The 22,833-nt window shown below is 40.0% G+C and overlaps 3 protein-coding genes across 3 annotated transcripts; all 3 read right to left on the bottom strand.

The window, feature by feature from the left end:
* Positions 1 to 1,063: 1,063 nt before the first annotated feature.
* Positions 1,064 to 2,109, bottom strand: LOC121968442. Its single transcript, XM_042518815.1, has one exon. It carries the CDS (start codon positions 2,046 to 2,048, stop codon positions 1,191 to 1,193), a length of 858 nt encoding a protein of 285 aa, XP_042374749.1. The 5' UTR covers positions 2,049 to 2,109; the 3' UTR covers positions 1,064 to 1,190.
* Positions 2,110 to 2,955: 846 nt separating this feature from the next.
* LOC122055029 (THO complex subunit 4A-like) lies at positions 2,956 to 3,535 on the bottom strand. The gene is made up of 3 exons (XM_042616428.1): positions 3,380 to 3,535; positions 3,148 to 3,297; positions 2,956 to 3,039 (listed from the first exon to the last, which is right to left on the bottom strand). Exons 1-3 carry the CDS (start codon positions 3,533 to 3,535, stop codon positions 2,956 to 2,958), a joined length of 390 nt encoding a protein of 129 aa, XP_042472362.1.
* A 2,392-nt stretch (positions 3,536 to 5,927) lies between these two features.
* LOC121968441 (RING-H2 finger protein ATL80-like) lies at positions 5,928 to 7,308 on the bottom strand. Its single transcript, XM_042518814.1, has one exon. The coding sequence runs from the start codon at positions 7,269 to 7,271 to the stop codon at positions 6,741 to 6,743; it is 531 nt and encodes a 176-aa protein (XP_042374748.1). The 5' UTR covers positions 7,272 to 7,308; the 3' UTR covers positions 5,928 to 6,740.
* Positions 7,309 to 22,833: the final 15,525 nt, after the last annotated feature.

Here is a 22,833-nt window from a genome sequence, read left to right as displayed (position 1 = left end):
CAACAAAGGGAGGGGAAAACGAAAGAGATTCCATCTATATTTGTTGTAACACCATTAAAGATAAAGAAGCTAACACAAAGACATCCACCATTAAAGATAAAAGAGCCAACACAAAGACATTTTCTATCAATAATAATGCTCCTAAATTAATATCGACTTCATTGAAGATAAAGAAGCCCAGCAAAGTACCTTCTATTAGTAATTAATACTCCTAAATAGGAGAAGATGGAAGGTCCCCAAGAAAAGTATAAAACTATATGTCGGGGGAAAGGTTATGATCATCTCTAACTCTCTATTTCTTTAATTCCTCTTCCTGTTATTATGTCTGACTTGAGCGTCAGAGTGCAAACGCCAGGTCACTTCCCAACATCTTTGTTTGCATATACACCCAGCGACGGTGATCCTTTCTTTGCTTGTCAACCGTGGTCAATGTACGTGCCATCTCACCGGCGAGTCATCCTAGAGCATCTCGGAATAGGAACAAGTGTAATAAATATGATGAATGTCAAGATCATAGTGGAGCTTCTAAGAAAAGAGAGCATGGTGGATTTATAAGTTTCTTAGGTCGAGAGGAAGTAGCCCTAAAATTAGGGGTGTGATGTGTTCTTTTTTTAAGGGGGAATTAACTAGTTGAAAGTCTTTGGCCATTTCGAATGAAATTTCAATAGGAGTAACTCCTATATTTACTTTTTTTGTATATATAACTACTAACCTAAATTCATTGTCAAATATGGTTAGTTTCTTTATTGTAAGTTTGATTTTTGGTAATTGTGTTAAGTGAGTGATTTGTGTGTAATAAATGAAGTTGCCTATAAAATATGGGATAGCTCAAGATTGGTTGGTGAGTTTATGGGTGTTCAGTTGACTAAAGTGTGATAGCTTTATTATAATGGGTAAGGAGTCAAGATCTTTTTTATCCTCTAACTACTTAAAGGTCGCTTCCTTTGCATTATCTAGGTACGAACATGGATGAACGTAATCTGCTACAAAAGGTTAGGTTGGTTGATGAGCTAATGGATCAAGCTTAAGTCATAGAGAGCTTCAATCTCGATGAGATGCCATCAAGCATTAAACTTGATAAAATTTATAATCAATAAGCTTAAACACAATTAATCTTTGCTCGACTTTGCTGCTTACATGAGTAAAAGATAACAAACCTCTCGAGATTGAAGGGAACAAGTTCCTTCTCTTCACTGCTCAACTGAGTCACCAAATGAATCAGCTTCAATGCCGTATTCCATGTCCATCGTTGAGCTTCCGTCGTCGCCGGCTCCGACTATGCCCTGCACCACCTGGTTCGCCGCGCCGTTGACGAATCCTCGCACCATCTGGTTCATCACGCTTCTTCCAAGCCCCCCCAGACTGCCCATTGCTAATCCCAGTGGCTGTTGCACCATGCCACCCACCGGCCGGCCTTGCCAACCTCCCCTGTTTCCACCCATCCCTCTGGCCGCCGGCAGTGCTCCTCTTCCTGGTGGTCGCCGCGGGGCCAGTCGGGTTGGCGACTGGGGCGGCGCGGGATCGGCGGTCGCGCACCCGACGTGGGCGTCGAACTCGCACATGGCGCAGCGGTAGAGCCAGTGGTTGCCGCCTACGCCCCCGCAGGCGTCGCAGGAGAAGCCGCCGCCATCCTCGTAGGGGGCGGAGAAGACGAGGGTGAGCGGGTGGTCGTGGGCCGCGTGCTCAACGGAGAGCGGCATGGAGGCGCAGCGGGCGTGGAAGTCGACGCCGCAGGGGGCGCAGCGGTAGGAAAAGCCGGCGGCGCCGAGCTGGCCGCAGGCGGCGCAGTCGAAGAAGGCGGCGGCGAGGAGGGTGAGGGAGTGGTGCGGGTGCGCCGGGTGGCGGATGCGCGGCGGCATCTGGGCGCACGGCACGTGGAGCGCGTAGGCGCAGGCCTTGCAGGAGTAGTAGGCGCCGGCGGAGGCCGGGAGGGCACAACCAGCACAGGTCGGCGGCGGGGACGTCGAGCGGTGGTCCGGCGAGGTGAGCTCCAAAGGGTGAGGGTGGCTGAAGTGGTTGACTCTGGCATCGTAGCCCAATCTCCCCATGATCGATCCTCAATTCCCCTTCTCTCCTCGACTTGGAATTGTTAATGGAAGAAGAAGCAATCGGATTGTTGCTTATGAAAATAAGAATGCCAGAAAAGTCAAAGTCAACGGAGTTAGGTATGTAGATATAGAACACTTGCCCCTAGATGCTGATTGAATTGCATAAAGTCAACGTCAACGGGATAAGCTGTGCGTATAGAACACTTCGCTTTGTAACTTGCCCAGATGCTGAGTTGGTGCAGCTGGCAGAGTTGACTTGGGAGTCATAAAATTATTTGACTTGGGGGCGTTTGATTTGTGCAGGGAAAACGAAATAATTGAAACTTTTTATTTATTTTTTAGTAAAGTTTATCCAATCCGAAAATCGTTCTTAAGATAAAATCATTACAATAATATTATATTATATTTATTTATTTTAATTAAAGTGATTCAAGTAATTTTGTTCAAACTATTCAATATTATAGTAATTTTAATTAAAATCATTACAATATTAATATTTAAAAATAATTTTGACTAAATTAAAGCAAATTAAACTAAGTTGAAATGACCATTTTTAGTATAGCAATATTTTATGTATAATAATTTTAATCACAATATTATTTTTGGAATAAAAATAGGACGGAATGACTTTTACCTAATATGATATTCATATCCCTTAGGGTGTATTTGGTTCAAGTCATCATCTATAATCTTAGTTATGTGATTACCAGATAATCACATAACCAAGATTATGAAGAATTCAACATAACTTATTAGGTGTTTGGTTCAACTGAGATTATGCAATTACTTAGTTTTATATTTACTAATTTACCCTTTAACTTTTTGAATTAATTTAATTGAATGAAAACCTTTTTATCTCTTCTCTCCCGTGACTTCTCTTCTCCCTGCCGTTGTTTCCGAACTCCAATCATGAGAGTGATGCCATGGAAGTTCTAAATGCTGCAGGCCTCACTCCATTAGCCTCGCTCCACAAGGCCGCTTCCTCTTCCTCCTTGGGTCAAGATAGCCAAAAAAACTAATACTTTGCACAAAATCAACAAATGCAAAATTTCCAAGTGAAGCCGCTACAAATCGAATGCTAAAAAGTGAAAAAGAGCACCTTAATGCCCTCGTTTGACACTCCGAATTCTAAATTCAAGATATACAGCTTGGTGCCGATATCTATGGAGGAAGCCCTCGCCGTCGCAACAGGAAAACCGCCTGCTTGCGCCGTTGAGTACATGTCGTGCTGCCACACCGAGTTGGGAGCCTGGGATCGCAGATCAAATCAGATCGGGTGGTCGGGAGGAAGCCCAGATTCGGCAGCCGCAGGAAATCCCCAAAGCGCGTACCTTCCCGGAGGAGTAAGGGGCGGATCGGTTAGCCGTTCGGTTGGGCGCGCGACGGGACGACCCGCCGGCCTCACGGCCCCGCCCGCGTCCGCCGCCGGCAGTCTTCTTGCTTGATTTGATTATGTTTTCGAGAGACATGTCGAGGGCGCCCGACATCTGCGATGCAGATATGAGAAGAGGAATCGAGCGACGAAGAGAAGGGACGTGGATAGGGTTCTCACGGAAAGGGGCGGTCAAGGTTTGTGGTGGGTGGGTAATTTTGGAAAAAATAATATGATAACCCCGGAATCGTAGAAAACCTTAGGCTTTCGAGGTTTTCTGATTCCTGGTTGTATTCCCAAATTACTGACGTGGCGGGAATCACTCATTATCAGGAATCACTCATTACTTAAACCAAATAAAATTTTTGTTGATAACCTACCAAGATTATCAGCGATAACCTTGAACCAAAAGCGCCCTTATTGTATTCATCAGGGCTTTATGGATTCACTGAAAATCGAACCAATTAAATAGAGCCAATTATACTCTTCTTTTTTTGTTCTTACGAATTAGCTAATCTAAATTTATCATAAAAATCAAACCAATCAAATCGATATAAAATTAATTAATGGAATAGACTACCGATCAATCAACTAATATTGCATTATCAATCGAATGATACGTGAACAATTGACTGTGCCACTCATTTACATATTCCTTTGAACTGACTCACAAATCTAGACTAGCAATCCACTTATCATAACTTATTAATCGATTATTGATGATTCAATTTAATAGATTTAACCAAATTCTAAATTTTATAAGTGAGATCAAATTTTATTACTCCAAAATATGGGATGACTTATATAATTTGATATTTAATTAAGTTATATAATTTTAAAAATCAAAGTTATATATAATCCTATGAATCAAGCATTCAAGTAATAGACGAGAATTTGCAGAGAAGAAGATATAAAACTGAGAACATTACAAAAAATAAAAAATTAAGATGGTATCTATTTAGGGAAAATTTTGTGATATATTTAAAATGATACTTAAATGACTAAATAAATATTCTAATTAGGTTATACTGGGCCATAACAAATTCTCACGTCAATGAAGAAGGAAATCAAAAATGTTTAGGAGATCATGTAGGAGGCTCTATATAATTGGCCACCTAGTACCATAAAAACTTGATCGTTATGGTCGTTGTATAGTTTTGTATAATCATAAAATACATTTTTCTTTATTTTTTTCAATAATTTTTGAAAAGAAAAAGCTCTTCATGGTACAAATAAAAAATAAAAAAGATCTTTTTAGGTAGTTGTCATTCATATTTCCTTTCACCGCATATTTTCATGTGAAACAAAACTCACACAATGTGGTAAAAGATTGTACGTTGACCCGGACGCTCCACATGGTCAACTCCGTGAACATATATAGAGAGGTAAATTAGAAAACTAAAACTCACACAAGTTGGCCTTCTCTCATCATTCATGTAGCCTTTTCAAAGACTTCACTCCCAAAAAATCATCCCGAATATTTCTAAATTTACCTTAACAATCAATGAGAAATTTCTATGGGATTGAATCTAGCTAAGATTAGTATCCTCGAAGAGATGATTAATACTTAGTGCTAGCTAAAAAAAAGTTAAAGAAAGCAAATCATGATGGAAGAGATAAGTAAACATGATGGGAATATTAGAACAAGAACAAGATTACCCTTTTTCCAAAAATCATCACATAGGAAACCTTAGTTCTTTCATGTATAACCATTAGAAATCGATCAACAAATATGCGAAAGTATACATGAATCCATAATGCCTAATTAAACCTTTTTTTGGAGTTGTACGATTAGTCTTCCAAATCAACACGATTCCTTTAGATACCCTTGACCATTCTCTCGTCTCTCTCTCAATACATAATTATTTGGGTAATTTTTTTTTTAAAAAAGTCCTTTTTTATTGCAATCATGGATGCTCATTTTTTATTTTTTATTCCTTAAAAGCACGCCTCACCTTACCCTCACCCCACCTCTACACATTTTACTTTCCAAAATTATTCTTATTTTCTATGTTATTGTAGTAACTATAAACTCGTTGTTCCTACAACAAAAATCCCTTTAACTTTGATTAACACTAATAAATTGTATTATGATAGTTATAGTTCATAACTACTAGCATTTCATTTCTTATCAAAATTATGCTATAGCAGCACTTCAACTTTGATCAACACTAATAATACTTTATTTTGGCAGTTACAATTTATAGCTCTTGTAACATAAACACTTCATCTCTGATTAACATTGATAAACTCAAGTTCATGTCATATTATAGTAATTATGAATTATAACTGCTACAACATAGATAGTTTATTTTTTATCAATGTTAATTAGTATGAAATTGTAGTAGCATGAGATAATAGCTCCTACAATTATAAAATTGTATTTTCACGGGTTGACACAGTTGATATCGGCATGAGTAATTACTCTAATAGATTTGGAGTCACTCTTAACGGATACAAAATATCTTATTGAGTATTTAATTTTCCCATATAAAAAACTATTACGCTAGAGTAAATGTCCTCCGTAATTTATTTTCTTTCAGATAATATGGAGCCATTCTGAAATCACCACCGAAGACTTCATATAAGAGGATCCAACACAGAATTTGAATTCCAATAATTGTCAGAACGGACAAGATTATGATAGCAGTATGGATCCATCAGCAACCAGCCGTTAAGATTAACATTCATGGCTGTCCAACTCCAAAATCATGCTGTCCGTAGCAATTCCCTGCTTCTTTTTCCTCTCCTATGTAACTCTGTCTTTTCACAGACACACAAGGAATTAAAGCCTATTTCCCTAAACTGGTGCTAAAGATCCTTCATTCGTTATGTTAGTCGAGTTTTCTCCTGCAAAGACACAGAATGCCGGTAGTTGAACCAACTGTCCCATCTTTTCCCACCAGATTAAAGGCACCAACCCTGTCCAATCCCAATTGCTCCTGGTCAACAGATACTGCTTAATCTAACAGATACATCCCATAAATGAAGTGTTCAACCATAGAAGACTTGTGATGATATGTATCGAGCCCATTATTCCACTTTTTGTTCAGTGATTCGTAGATTATGCATGGATGCATGATGCAAAGCGAAATGAACTCCTTAACAGAGGTTTTACAGAAGCCTCATCAAAACTTTGAGTAGTAAAAGGTTTATCCTGATGCATGAAGGTTTGCCTTAAGTTTGTAGTTTAAGTTCATTTAATGGTTTACGAATATGAAGCCTCCACTAGAAGAAATCATCTGAAGAAAAAAGAAAAGTCGCATGTAGTGAGAAATAGGAACAGAGAAGACCAGCTGAAGCAAGTAAGTTGGTTGGATTCAGGGTCTGAGAGCGCCAGTGGGGGCCGACGGCGTTGGCTCGGCCGCGTCGATGGAAGCCTCGCCGCAGCCCTGGCAGCGGGAGGGAGGCAGGGGGAGGACGAGGAGGCGGCGGCAAGAGGGGCAGCTGGAGTGGTGGCGGAGCCAGGCGTCGACGCAGCCGACGTGGAAGCCGTGGCCGCACTGCGGGAGCACTCGGAGCTGGTCCCCTTCCTCGAACTCCGCCAGGCAGATGGGACACTCCGCTGCCGGTCCGTCTCCCTCGCCCTCGCCGCAGCCGTACGAGACCTTGGGCAGCCGCCGCAGGGCTTCCTTCTCGAGGCCCTTGCCAGGCGCCGCCGCTTGAAGAGGGAAGCGGCCTGAGCAGAAGCAGCGGACGACGAGGGTGAGGCCGGCGACGCTGACCATGGCACAGAGCAAGGAGACCAGGATAACCACCAAGTCGATGTTGGTGGTCTGCCCCGGAGAAGGGATCAGCGGCGGCGGAGGCCGCTCGACGCCGGGGGCGAGAAATCTAGCGGAAGGAGGCATGGTGACGGAAGAGCAATGATTGGGCTCCGCCTATAACGCCGCCAGCAAAATAATTAATAATAATGATTAAATAATTAAGGTTATTTGCATATTGATCCCTTTATATCTGGATGGCAACTGTGAGCGATACTTGCAACTACCACACACAGTGCACCCATAAACTTTTGCCTTCAGGATTTAAGGAATTAAGTAATGGTAATAAACACTTGTTGAGGTGGTCATCTGCACATTATTAATCAAAATGTGTGTGTGATGATGATCAGTGTTCGGGATTATGCCACCACAGCATATGCTTGGTTGTGCAATATATATATAATTTTTTAAAAAAAATTTAGCTCTAGAGTTAGATTTTTCAATTAGATTATAGTCTTTAAGCGTTTATAGATTATAGTTATATATTTAGAATTTACATTTGAGAAAATATTGATTTTTAAAAAATTTAAAAACAAATATAAGTCGGGGTGCCTAGATTGAATCTAGGCACCCTGACTAGCGTTGTGAATAGTCACGTAGGTGATTATCATGCAGGGTATTAAACTTATATATATAACAATGTTACCCTAAGGACCTTATGTCATACATCACGTACACATCCGAAAAAAATTTCGATTAAATTTTTTTTATGCTTAATGCTATAACTGAACTCCTAAACTCTAAAGACAAAATTTTATTGGTATAACGGAAGCTTAAAAAAATCAATATACTTATATATATGAGAATATTACCATTCACATCGTTAGATGAGCGACCGTAACATTCGACATGGGCCATCTGACATGGTATTGTGGCAAATCTCATCTCTTTCTTCTCTCATTCGCATGTAACAAAATAAAATTCACTTTTGCTCTTTTGATTGCATGCAATAATCACTATGATATTGATAAAGATAGTACTATCTTGGTATTGGTCTTTAAAGACCAACACTAAGACTAGTATACCAACTTTGGTGCTAGTCTTTAACACCAACACCACCTCTACAATGATGGTTAGTGTAATTAAACTGTGGTGTGATTTTTAAAAATTAGTGTGATTATTGCCTGCAATCAAACGAGACAGAAGAGAAAATTTTATTTTAATTTAAGAGGAAAAAGAGAAAAATTATTACATACAAATAAGAGAGGAAAGAGATAAGATTGATCACAATGACATGTCAGATAGCCCAAGTCAAATATTGCCCACGATCATTATATATATACACTCACTTATCGAACTATTCACCAAACTTCTACATATTCAAAGTTTATCGCTAAAAAAAAAACTAAGTCGACCAAAAGCCAAATTGAGATATTAGATTTTGTAGTTGTTTTTAATTCATATATCTAGGCCTTCCATTCAATTAGATCTAAAGATAACTAATTCGGTCTCATAAATTGATCATCAGATAAATTTGAAAGATTGAGTGGCTCCTCGCCAAACAATTAACGTTCTAAATTTTTTATTTCAATAAAGAAAAATATCTTAAAATACGTCGTAATTAAGATTCAAATTATGAATACTTGGGTAGATTACAATAAATGCCGTCTAAATTATTTTCCATTTTATCAATCTCATTTAATTGTTGTAACTAGAGCAAGGGAGGTGTGAAATAAACAAGCATGAGAGGATAAAAGAATTCGAAAATAAAAAGGCAAATTAGTAAAGAGGTCTGCTATTAGAAATTTTGAAAGTAGAAGGTCTTAAAAGAAAATCGTAGAAATCCAATGGCCCTTCGTGAAATTTGTCTATTCTTATCATAAAATATATAAACAAGCAAGATAATCGGAGAGTGTGGTCCCAACGAAAAGAAAAGAACTTCCACATCTTCGAAAAAGAACTTGAGATGGAACTTGGAAGAAAGTGAAATGGATAAACATCCATTGGAATCTAATTTTGTGTGTGGATGAAAATAACGACCAAGAGCCCCTATTTTTAAGAACTCCTCAATTTAACATGCACATATAATATATATTATATATAATTAAATTATTATAATAAAGATTCAATAACTATATATATATATATTTTTTTTGTTGAATTATTTTAATAAAGGTCCCAAAAAAATTATTTTTTTGTTAAAATTTAAGAAAAATTCTAAAAAAGAAAAGAAGGAAGGTAAATGTTTTTTTTTTCTTTTTTCAAGATTTTATTTTTTGTACAACTCTTTCTTCGTTAATTTGTTTACCGAAGTCATAAGACTCTGAAGAGTAAAGTATGAATTATGAACGCTAATTTCCTCCATTCTTCTCTTTTGAATCTTTTTTAATTAAATCAAGAAAATTTATTCTCTAATTAAAATTTTTGTTTCATCAATATCATCATTCATCAATATATAAATTTACAATGTAAGTTACCTACTTATTTATATTTTTTTCTTATTTCCAATATTCAATATTAATTTTTTAATATTTTATTGGAGCTAATATTTTATGATTTTTCTTACCAATTTGAAAGAGTTTAAATAAATAATCCTAATTTTAATCATCATAGAATAGATTATATAGATTACTTCAAGCATAAATAGGGGTGTAATCGAGTCGAGCCGAGCCGAACTCTTGGATATTTGAGTTTGACTCGTTTATAATCGAGTCGAGCTCGAGCTTTATTTAGCGAATATATTCATGGCTCACGAGCTTATTCGAGCTTTTATCGAGCCTAAACGAGCCTAATAAATATAAATTATAAATTTAAATATTCATTAAAAACTAAATTATATATTTTAAAAAAATTATAATATTCTTGTTACAATTTATAATTTTATTCTAATAAATAAATTTAATATATTTGTCTATGTTTTTCATAAGTAGAGTGTAAAATATATAAATTCAATATCAAAACTATTATTTTTTTATTTAAAAGTTGATTTGTAAGCTTAACGAACATGTTCACGAGCTAACGAATCGAATATTGTGAAGCTTAAGCTTGATTTGTTTATTTTAATGAGCCTCATTAAATGAGCTCAAACGAGATTTTATCGAATCGAGCTTCGAATAGCTCACGAGCGGATTGGCTCATTTACACCCCTAAGCATAAACTAGAATTTATTATTCTTTGACTATTATTTTCACTGCGTGTGTTTGTTTTATTGTTAGCTTTGTTGCTGATTTTATGTGTTTTATTTTTACACTTGAAATTTGTAGTACAGACATGTTTCCAAAGAAATATCAATCTTGGAATAGAAAAGAAACAATGGAAAAAAAGAGTGAAACGGATTAATAAAACTCACAAAGGTGTTCTTCATAAGTTTTTTAAAGTCAACTCATCAATTGAAGATTCAGTTGATGAATTACAAGAAAGTCAAGAAGAACTAAATGATCATGCAACAAATGAGTAGCAGTTGAGTAATCAAGAAGAACTAAATTAAATGGTTATATAATCAATGAGCGGGAATAATTGAGAGAAAATGATGATCATAATCATGTAACGAATGAGCAGGAAGAATTGAGAGAAAATGATGATAATGATTTAAATGTAAATGACTTGACAATTTTATGTATCGAAAATGAGGCGTTAGAAAAACTTGATTTTAAAGACATTATTGATTATTTTGGTTCTCAAAATGCTAGAAGATATAGTTTTTTTCAATAATTATTTCATACTTATTTTTTTGTATTTGTAGGTGATCCTGTCTGAGGGTAATGAGATGGTGCGCTGGCTCCGATAGATGGTTGCTCGATGAACAATAAGCTTCTCGAGATTTGAAGGAACTCCTCAATGATCCTATGCACAGTCAGACGAGCCAACAAAGCGTTAGTGATCTAAGACCAGGGTGGAAATCTCTGGCTATGCCCTCTGACGCTCAAGTCAGTTCCTTCGCTCCAAAGTGGAAAAAGAACAATAACCGGAAAGAGGAAAGTAGGGCTTCAGATGCAAATATTTGCGTTTTGCATACCTTGCCAGTGGAGAGGATTTCCCTTTTTATACCACCTTGCATAACCTCCGCAATCGTGAGGTGGCCCCTAGTTTATTAGAATTTGTTAGAAGATGAGAACAGTACAACCTAGACGTTGTAAATAATCCTCTGAGGAATCTTTTTCCTACCCCAGATGTACCTCTTTTGTAGTTTATGACTTGGGCCCTTGGTGGAATACCTCAACGAGTGTATCATTATAACTGATTAATGAAGAAGTTTTGAGGGAATATTCCTCGACAAGTTTGCCAAGCTATTCTATTGTTGTTGACTGCTTGTCTGCTGAATATATCGCGATCGCTCATTGGGTCAGTCATACGTTGAGAATACCTTCTGTTGAATATGTCTCAGCCAGATATTAAGCCAGTTGTATGTTAAGAATAACTTATGTTGAATATGTCTCGGTCGGTCATTAAGTCAGTTGTATGTTGAGAATAACTTCTATTGAATATGTCTCGGCCGATCATTAAGTCGATCGTGTGTTGAGAATAACTTCTGTTGAATATGTCTCGACTGGTCATTAAGCCGATCATATGTTGAGAGTTTTATAATACTGAGTACCCTTAAGCTCGCCCGAGCTTTTCCCGATCGAGCGCACACTGGAAGCTTTATATTCAATCGGTCTTCGCTCGACCGCTTATATGTTAAGAATCTTCTAAAGTTAAGTATCTCTGAGCCCACCCGGGCTATGCCCGGCCGGGTGTTCACATAAAACCTTATATTTGTTCAGCCTTTACCCAGTCGAACGCGTATCAAGAACTATCTAAGGTTAAGTATCTCTGGCCCGCCGGATCTATGCATGGTCGGGTGTTCACAAAGAACCTTATATTTGTTTAGTCTTTACTCGGCCGAATGCGTATCGAGAACTATATAAGGTTAAGTATCTCTGGACCCGCCCAGGCTATGCCCGGTCTGTTGGTGCAATATCCCTTAGGTCAAGGTTGACTGGTTTGACCAAGCTTGAGTCTTGGTCATAGTTTCGATGTTTGACAATACATGTAGACACATGGACAATGCAGGTGCAGTTGTTCATATGGGGAGATTCTGATCAGGGACTGATCAGTGTGAATGAAGAAGAGTCAAGTAGGTATACTTGACTGGAAGGAAACCCTGGTGAGTGAAGCCAGGTGAAAGTCCTAGTGAGTGAAGCTAGGCAGATGGAAATCCTGATGAGTGAAGCCAGGTGAAAGTCCTAGTGAGTGAAGCTAGGCAGATGGAAATCCTGGTGAGTGAAGCCAGGTGAAAGTCCTAGTGAGTGAAGCTAGGCAGATTGAAAACCCTAGTGAGTGAAGCTAGGTGAAAGTCCAAGTAGGTCAAGAGAGTGACCGGATACTTGGCATGAAAGAAAAGTCCAAGTGGGTCAAAGGGATTGACCGGACACTTGGTGAGGGAGCCCTAGCAGGTCAAGGGAGTGACTAGATGCTAGGCATGACGTACCAACAGGTTAAGGTTGACCGGATGTTGGTTTGGGAGGTTTAGGACTTGGTTTTGGGCAAAAACCAAGTGCTGGATCGATCAGTGGATCGATCCAGGCTCTGGATCGATTAGTGGATCGATCCAGATCTTTCCCAGCGAACAGAAAGCCTCTGGATCGATCCAGAGGTCCCAATCGGTCAGTGGATCGATTGGGACGCTGCTGCTTCGCGCGATAAGCGCTGGATCGATCCAGGCGTTTTTCCAGAGCACAGAGGCACTCTGGATCGATCCGTGGATCGATCCAAAGCCTCCCCGATCGATTGGGAATAATCGAATCGATTGGGATCCGACCGTTGAGTCGTATTTGAGCCACAGGCGAGCGTTGTCTTCGGCACTCCTTCACCGATTCATTTCAGATCTTCACCAGCTCCTCCACAGCTCTTCTCAAGCTCGAGATCGCCAGTTCTTGAAGGTTCTTGGAGGCTCTTCCAAGTCAAGAGGCGGATCAAAGCAAGAAGAAGAAACTAGGGTTAGGGTTTGTGCACTCATTGTAAGCTTGTAAGCTTGTATTTCTTTACTACCCTTTCTTCCTCTTGTATTGAGTCTTGTAGGGCTTCTCCGCCCTTGATAGTTACCATAAAGGAGAGTTTTATTTAGTGGAGGGTGTGTGTGTTGGTGTGGATCCTTGGACTAGTCACCTCTTGTGAGGTGGATACCAAGTAAACCAACCGTGTTAGCGTTGTGTGATTTGTTTCTGTATTTTCCGCTGCACATCTTCGAAGAAACAAGCAACGCCGAACACCGGGCACGCGACGAGCTATTCACCCCCCCTCTAGCTACTTTTGGTCCTAACACGGTCGAGTGTTCACAGAGAACCTTATATTCGTTCAGCCTTTACCCAGCTGAACGCATATTGAGAACTATATAAGGTTAAGTATCTCTGGGTTTGCCCAGGCGGGTGTTCACAGAGAACCTTATATTCATTCAGCCTTTACCCGACCGAACGCGTATCAAGAACTATATAAGGTTAAGTATCTCTGGGTCCGCTTGGGCTATGCCCGGCCGGGTGTTTATAGAGAATTTTATGTTCATTCAGCCTTTACCCGACTAAACGCGTATCGAGAACTATATAAGATTAAGTATCTCTGGGCCCGCCTGAGCTATGATAGGCCGGGTGTTTAGAAAGAACCCTATGTTCATTCAGCCTCTACCCGACCAAACGCATATCGAGAACTATATAAGGTTAAGTATCTCTAGGCTCGCTCGGGCTATGCTCGGCCGGGTGTTCACAAAGAACTTTATATTTGTTCAGCCTTTACCCGACCGAATGTGTATCGAGAACTATATAAGGTTAAGTATCTTTAGGCCTGGCCGGGTGTTTATAAAGAAACTTATGTTTGTTCAGTCTTTACCCGGCCGAACGCGTATCGAGAACTATATAAGGTTAAGTATTTTTGGGTCCGGCCGGGTATTTATAGAGAACCTTATATTCATTCAGCCTTTACCCGATCGAACGCGTATCGAGAACTATATAAGGTTAATTGCCTTTAGGCTCTCCCGAGTTTTGCCCAGGCAAGTACCCATGGAAAACCTTACGTTCGGTCGAACTTCGCCCAACCAGATTCACCTAAGTCCATTCAACCATGAATTGACCAAGTGCCCTATTTCTCTTTTTCTACCAAGCTTACCGCCAGGCGGACCTATATGAGTGTTCTGCTTTAAAGCTACATGGACGAGATTTTAGGGACTCCGAGGCTAGGTTATCAATAGAACCAAATATCACTTTATCTCCACTTTGACTTGACCTCTACATCATCTCTTAAATCCACTCACTATAACCCGTATCAATAGATATTACAATTTTTGGAGAAACTTAGGAAACATATTTTGTACAGTGTTACATTTTTTGAAAAATCTTGAGAAATATATTTTGTATGGAATTTATTATATTTTAAATGAAATATATTGATTTAAAATTTTTTCTATTAAACTATATTTAAATTGTACGTTAGTAAATTTTTTTTTTCCTATATAGAGATCTGTTTTCTCTTTTCACCTAAGGGCCCTCAAAAGTTAAGGTCGGCCCTGCATATGGTGAAAACTGATTCGACTTAAATCGTGTTTTTTTGTATTTAGTTTAGTTTTCCATATGATTTTCCATAATCATTTTGAATAGTTGCGATCATCTAGAAACCAAAACGAGGCATCTCCTTCTCGATTTATAGCCAACACATTTTCGATAAGAAAAAAAACTTCTTAGTTAATGCGTCTTATAAATATTCAAAATTGATATGATTTTTTTTAAATATATAATATATTTTAATTAAGTTAAAATTTACTTGAGTATTAAAATTTATAATATGTATAAGTAAATTAGCCAATGATTTAAAAAAAATATTATAATTTAGTCAAATAACAGTTTTTTTATATCTAGATAGTTGTACAAGTTCAATCAGTATTTAATTTTTATTTTATTTTCATATATTTAGTATTTAGACTTTATTATTTATTTAGATTCTTAATAAATTTTAATGAAAACTTAATTAAGTATTGTAAATTAAATTCATAATTCTAATAAACAGTAGATCTGGCAGAGACAGTAAACGTAGCAGATCCAGAACTCAATCATTACGGATCTAGGTCAGTTGGAGACGAACTCAAGTCCAGCCGGACCACTCTTTCGAGTACAACTCAAACCAATCACGTCTAGAACTTCGTCCACCCACTCGAGTTGAGTCAGTCAATTTATTAGGTCAAGTCAGCCGACTCATGACCCAACTCAACCCAAATTAAGTCCATCCAACCAGCGCAGGCCTGAACGCCCGCTTCGGGTTCATCACCGTGTCGTCGAACAGGCCGCCTGCCAGTACTAAGTACTAAAGGCATCCACATTGCATATGTTAATGGGGTGTTATAACATCCCTTAGGGTGCGTTATTTTCAAGTTATCAGGCATAATCTTGGTTATGAGATTACCAAATAATCACATAACCAAGGTTATAGGGAATAAAACATAACCTAATGTTGTTTGGTTCAGCATAAGTAATATAATAAAAACTTATTTGTTTGGAGGTTTTAATATATAACTTACTTGTATATTTACTGTATTACCCCTGGTTCAATCCTAAATATTTTTCTAACTAAATTAATTTGATATTTAGTTAAATTATTATAATATAAAATATAAAATCAAATTATTTTAATTTATTTGATTTTAAAATGAAATATCCTTTTTAATAATCTTAAAAATAAAAAATATATATATATTTTAAATCTTCAACAAAATTACTCTTCACCCGTTAACTTTGAACTTATCTTTTATGTTTAAAACCTTCAAACTGTTCTAATAAGTTCTTGGCCACTTTGAGAATCGCAACACCACTAGAAAGCATATTTATTTATTTTTCTGTAATCTAAAAAACTTTTAATTAAGTATTTCCTTATATGAATATTATGGATGATAGTAGTTAAGAATCAAGTGTCATCTTGTTTTTTCATATCCAAAACTCTTTAAATTACTTCTTAATACAGAGATTAGCAAACATGGAGTTATGCTAGAAAAATCCTCACTGTTGATTTCTGAAAAACAAAGCAAGCACAAATTGCTACACTCAGTGGTTCATCACTAACAAACCAGAAGCAAAATCATGATTTTCATTTGAGAAAGCATAGTCAAACAGACTACAAAAGCACCATGACTGATTGTTCATGATCAGAGAGATAAGAATGTAGATATCAGAGATCAATATTTCTAATTGAAATAGCATAACTATTCCAACAATGAGTTAATCAGCTACCGGGATTCCAATATGAATGAGTTGTAACACTTCAGCGTCCTTTGTGAACAATCTTGATGCATACTGCAAACCAGTCCCGAGTATGCCACATAGGACAAGTCCTAGAACCATACCCCACTGCGTGTCATAATATAAAATTATAAATTAACTGTAGCATCTGAAGTAGGAAGCGTGAACATTGAGTTTTTAGAAAATGTACCTGTAGTACACGTGATGCTGAAGATATTGCTCTTGTATGATCATTTCTAGCAAATGCGCTTGAAAGTACTGCCTGCAACAAAGTTGATCTATCTTAGTACCCCAAAATGAAAACTAGGAAGAGGCATCAAGAAGTTACAAAATTGACATAGTTAAACAAGTTCTTAAGGACAGTAGACAGGAAAATTGATGAGCTCGCTTGACTCAAATTATACATGCATGTTTGGAAAAATGTCTTCATGCATCACTCAAGGTTACTAACCTGCCTAGCAACAGCCAAACCATCAGCAAGAAGAGAACTTGCTAGCCAAATCTGCAAGCATATCTGGAATGTAGCCATGGGAACTGATCCTTCCCGTGCAGCCATTGAAGTTGCTAGCGTTACACAGAAAGTTGCTACAATCACACGCAGAAGCAAAATAGTTCACTGCAGGCTTTATGAAACCTGGACCTGTGCTGGAATAAACTTCACTGTTGATTTCTGAAAAAGAGTACCTACCTTTTGAATTGGAGGAAAATGCAATGTACCAATGCTGGGTAAGGACAATCTATCATCAAAACATAAATATAACAACAAAACTTAATAACATACTATCATCAATACAAACAGGAATTCTATCTGTTTTAACTAGCAATACAAACAGAAAATGTCATCCAAGTTCAATCTAAAAATGACATTCATGCAAGCTTCTTTTCTCAAAATGGTAGCATGATTGTCCAAATGTATATCAAAATATAAGTACCAACACTCTAATTCAACTATCTAATCCATTTTGGATGGATTTCACTGAGCTGCTTCACCACATAATTTCTCCTAAATATCTTTGGCAATGCGAAGAAGTTGTCAACCTTGTGTTCATCCTTGAGAATATACTCCCCAACATCCATAATTTCTTGCTCAGAGAATTCAGAAAGTTCTATTAACTCATCATATATCTTCATTTTTCTATCACTATGATACGGTGCATGATGGTGGGGTCAGACAGCACGTGGTCAAAAGTCAAGCCCTCGGGGCGGTCAGAAGTCAAGCCCATGTGACGGTCAAAAGTCAAGCTCGCGTGACAGTCAAAAGTCAAGCTTACGTGGGGGGTCAAAAGTCCGACCTACATGGAGGTCAAAAGTTCAGCCTACGTGGCATTCAAAGGGCCAGATCACAGGATGGTCTTGGTCGGGCCCAGTTCAGGGCACATGGACCAGAGCGTGTAGGTCGGGATATGCAAGTCAAGGATTACAGAGCAGGACTTATAGCCTTGCAGCACAGAACACAGGGACCAAAGCATACAGGTCGTAATATGCAAGCCAAGGATTACAGAGCAAGACTTATAGCCTTGCGACATAGAACACAGGGACCAAAACGTACAGGTCGGGATGTTCAAGCTAAGGATTACAGGACAGGATCACAGGTCAGGACCTATAGCGTTGCGGCACAGAACACAAGGACCAAAGCATGCAGGTCGGGATATGCAAACCAAGGATTACCGGTCAGGACTTGTGGAGTTGCGGTACCAAGCACATGGACCAACGCGTACAGGTCAGAATATACAAGCCAAGGATTATAGAGCAGGACTTATAGCCTTGCGACACAGAACACAGGGACCAAAGCGTACAGGTCGGGATATGCAAACTAAGGATTACAAGTCGGGAGTCACAGGTCGGGATATACGACTTAGAATGTACAGATGCTGGATATACGAATCGGGACGTACAGGTCGGGAAACACAGACCAACGCATACAAGTCGTATAAGCGGAATCAGACTGAGGCGTACAGGTCGGGACAGACGGAATCGGAAGGAGGCGTACAGGTCGGGAAACACAGACCAAGGCATACAAGTCGAGATAAGCGGAATCAGACTGAGGCGTACAGGTCGAGACAGACGGAATCGGAAGGAGGCGTACAAGTCGGGAAACACAGACTAAGGCATACAAGTCAGGATAAGCGAAATCAGATTGAGGCGAATAGGTCGGGACAGACGGAATCGGAAGGAGGCGTTCAGGTCGGGAAACATAGACCAAGGCATATAAGTCGGGATAAGCAGAATCAGACTGAGGCATACAGGTCGGGAGAGACGGAATCGGAAGGAGGCGTACAGGTCGAGAACCATAGACCAAGGAGTACAGGTCAGGATTCAGGATAAGCGGAACTGGACTAAGGCATACAGGTCACGATACAAGGTAAGGCAGGTCAGGAGTTCACAAGACAACACACGCAGGATAAGGTTGGATGTACAGATCTGGATTTACGAAACGGCAAAGACAAGGTTAGCCACAGGTCGGTGCCCACAGGTCGGGGTCGGCAAGTATGAAGACCCAGCCTAGGGATGGATTTGAGAGGTCACGCACTACACTACAATCAAACAAGGGAATCGTAACCACCCGTCAGAGAATAATCATAGCGTGTCAGGGAATATGCTAACGGTCTGGGGCTCGTTGCCCCCCCTGATTCCTCCTTTGACCTATAAGAGGATGCCCCGTGTCAATCACCGCCAGACAAAACCTGACACCCGACATTCCCTGACACTCGTCAGACTCCAAAACCGCCCACAACAGTATGAAAAGGGTGGCTTCATCCTTACGCAGGTACGCTCACTCGTCTTTTACTTTTCGTCCTTTCATTGTGATTCTGGAGAAAAAGTACCTGACTTGAGCGTCGGAAGGCCTGACCCGGGGACTTTTTCCCTGGTTCTTGGTCTCTAATGCAGAGGCAGCTCGTCTGAGTGTGCGCAGGGTCCTTACTTCATCATCTCCATCATCACCGCTCATGTAAGCCCTTTCGGCGGGTGCCAGATCAACCAGGCTTCCCAACGACTTTCCGTCAACCTCGAGGACAGCACGACCCGTCTCCATCCGACTCAGCTTCTGGACGGGATCACACTACTCTCAATTTGTTTCTTGAAGTAGGTGGAATTTTCCTTCATCTCCTCATTAGCCTCATTAACAGCAATAACATATTTATGAATCTCTCCCACCAAGCATCTATTGTTGGGACCTTAGATGGCTAGAGGGGGGTGAATAGCCTCTTTGGAAAACACTAAACAACAATTTCTTCAAGAACTTTGTTAGCACAGCGGAATTAGAAAACTAAAACAAGAAAACACAGCACACTAACTCAGAGATTTACGAGGTTCGGGGATAACTTGCCCCTACTCCTCGGCGTGTCCGTAAGGTGGACGAATCCTCTTGATCTTTCGGTAGATCACACCCCGGAAGCTATCCGGCTAAAGGATTCTCCTTCTCGGTGGAGTAAACTCTCCACAAAGTCTTTAACAGCAGTAAGAAATTAAGCACAAGACTTACAGTAGTGGCTCAAGTGAAATGATCAAAGGAAGCTCACAGCCACAATCAGCGAAGAACAAGCGCACTGCTTCAATCTTCCAGAGAGTTTTTCTCCACAGTGTTTTTCACAGCAAGAGCACAAAAAGCGTTGTCACGAGAGCCTCTCCTCTCCACCTTCATATGCCTCTCTGCTCTGAAACGGATCTCTGCTAAACCTGCAGCAAATCCCTGCAACCGTCCACGACGTCGCCAATCACACTTCTTCCTTGTCTGATTGTCTCAGCTCCCACCAATGGCATCCTCGTTTCCACTGGTACCTCTGAGCTTGAACCTATCAGCACAAGTCAAGCTGATTTCGACCAAACGGCTGCCAGCAGATCGCAAACGAGACGTTGCTACCAAAACTGGTTTGTCCGCAGCGAGACACAGCAAAAGCTTTTTGTTGCCTTCTACTAATGATCCTTAATTTGAATTCACCCAACATCGTAATCTGTAACCTGAAACTTCGAGAAAACTTGCAGCAGATGGTTAGAAACGAAATAGGTAAAAGCAATTGCGAATCAGAAACAATAAGAGAAAGCGCATGCAAAACAAGCCATACTGTGGATCGGTCTGCAGACCGATCCATGTTTTCTGGATCATCTCTGATCGGTCTGCGGACCGATCAGGAACTAATCTGATCGGTCCCAAGACCGATCACCCTTCGCTCTTTCCGAACCGATCGGACCTAGGAAACTCAGCTTCATAACTCGTCCAGAGCATATCTCCAGTATCACCTAGTGCATCACCGAGTGACTCGAGAATGATAGCTATCGGTCCCTGTTAAGAACCGATCGAGATACACTCAGCAGGCGACATGGTCAAAAGATCACGATAACCTGTCAGAGTCACAACCGTTTTGATAAGAAATATTTCTCTATGATAATATGAGCGTTCATTGTGCCCTGGATCGGTCTGCAGACCGATCCAAAACTGTGAGTCTCGAGTCAAGCTTCCAAGCTTGCTGTCCTCACCCTGACGGTCCGTAGAGCGTGCTACCGAACCCTCTCCGACCATACATGCCAAGCTTCCACACTTGGACTTCCCAATTGCCTGGTTTCACTCACCAGGACTTTCCAAATGCCTAACATCCCGCTTAGGACTTTCCCACCGCTTCACTCACGGGACTTTCCCGCAAGCTCCTCGCTGGACTTTTCCTAATCAGTCAATCAGTTAACCAAGTCAACCTTGATTAGTAATTAGTCTGAGTTAATTTAATATTCGATTCAAACTTAAATCGTTGTCAACATCAAAACAACATCCGTGTCGACCGTATCAACAATCTCCCCCTTTTTGTTGTTTGACAACACAATTTAAGTTTAGATCAGAAAAATTCTCATATCCATAATTTCAGGGAAATTAAGATCTCCCCCTAAGATGGATATAACTCAGTTACTTTCTCTTTTTTTTCCTTATTGATTCAAAGAGGTCAAATCGTCTCTAAACTTAATTATTTTCTCCCCCTTTGTCAAACACCGAAAAGGTGTAAAATAATGAATAAGACTGACAAGCACCTCCCCCTATTAACTAATAACGCCTCAATCTTAATCCACATAAAAACGGTATATGAAAAACAATGGCATATGAAATATCATAAGTGTATCATGAATAGTGAAGCATCATAAATAGCATGAATATAAGAAACACAGCTAACATCCAGTTCAGATAAATGTATCAAAGACATAGTATCAACAAAACAATCAAAACATAGAGAATGTCAGCCAACATCCTCATCAAGAGGATCATCCGCAGCATCAGCTGGAAGAGTGGAATCCTGAAGAGGCATGCTGCTGCCTGAGGGTAGCTCGCCCGCGGAGTGCTGAGGAGGTGGATGGCCGGCCATCCATCCTAGAAATGCCTGATGTGTCGCCAACTGCTGTCTCTGTAGAGTATCGAAGCGCTGATCAATCTGGAGGCGCAGGCCATCGAACTCTGCAGCCACCATCTCCTCGTGGCGGTCAAACCGGCCCTCCAGCTCAGCGATCTGCCAGCGCAGATCTGGATCCTCCTCGCCATATGCAGCAGCAGCAGGAGGACGAGCAACCTGTCGTGGAAGTGGTAGCTCACCCAGTGCCCTCCCATCCTTCCACCTAACCGCCCATCCTGACTTAGGATTAGACTTGGAAAACGCACGTTTCCCAAGTCGACAATCCTGCCTGACCATCTTCACTATCCTCCCCCTAGAGACGTCAATACCCATGGACTCGAGCCAATCAGTAATTATATGCCCAAAAGGCATATAGATGTTGTCGCCGCTCGGTTCACTATGGGATATGATAGACATATAGACACTCGACATAATATCAAAATCTAGACGTCGACGTAACCCATAAAGCATCAGACAGTGATATGGTCGAATTTCTGCCAACGGTTTAGAGGTGATAGGTAGAAGACATTGTGTGACAACTTTGAAAAGGATGTAGTCAGGAGCAGAGAGTCTAAGGGCTGCAAATGTAGGAAAGTCGTCATCTAACTCATCTAAACCATCCAGTCTCGGATGACCAAAAAAGTACTCATAGATTGAGTCAGAAGAGACATTAAGAGGATGAGGTATGGGTTCAGGCAAAACAGGATAGATGGAGAACACCGTTCCCGAACACAAACGACAACCTAAATACCCAAAGAAGTCAATTATGTTGAGATCAACGTTTTGCTTAGCCACTCTTGTCCTATAACTACCATCAGGAGTCTGATGAAGGTTGTTATAGAATTCAGATACTAGATCAAAGTTGATGTCCCTTTCTAGAAAAACCAACGAATCGAGCTTGTAGTAGGCAATGGTTTCTAAAATAGAGGGACAAGATTCCTGCATGAACTTCTTATCAACAGATCGACAAGGGAGTAATTTGAAAGTCCTCTCCTTAAATGATTTTTCAAATTTTTGGTTGGGGAATCTCCCCGAACTAGCCGGTTGAGGTCGGGAGGTAGCAGGAGCTTTGGACTTGGATTTGGA

The sequence above is a fragment of the Zingiber officinale genome, chromosome 3B (assembly GCF_018446385.1).
Source record: "Zingiber officinale cultivar Zhangliang chromosome 3B, Zo_v1.1, whole genome shotgun sequence".
In the NCBI taxonomy this organism is placed as follows: Eukaryota; Viridiplantae; Streptophyta; class Magnoliopsida; order Zingiberales; family Zingiberaceae; genus Zingiber; species Zingiber officinale.
Note: the sequence above shows the minus strand (reverse complement) of the source record. Positions and strands in the feature narration are given on the sequence as shown.

Coding starts and splice junctions, on each gene's coding strand:
- LOC121968442 (XM_042518815.1), bottom strand. CDS start 2,048: ATGGGGAGATTGGGCTACGATGCCAGAGTCAACCACTTCAGCCACCCT.
- LOC122055029 (XM_042616428.1), bottom strand. CDS start 3,535: ATGTCGGGCGCCCTCGACATGTCTCTCGAAAACATAATCAAATCAAGC. Junction 3,298..3,379: donor CCCCTTACTCCTCCGGGAAG/GTACGCGCTTTG, acceptor CTGCGATCCCAG/GCTCCCAACTCGGTGTGGCA. Junction 3,040..3,147: donor TGTCAAACGAGGGCATTAAG/GTGCTCTTTTTC, acceptor TCTTGACCCAAG/GAGGAAGAGGAAGCGGCCTT.
- LOC121968441 (XM_042518814.1), bottom strand. CDS start 7,271: ATGCCTCCTTCCGCTAGATTTCTCGCCCCCGGCGTCGAGCGGCCTCCG.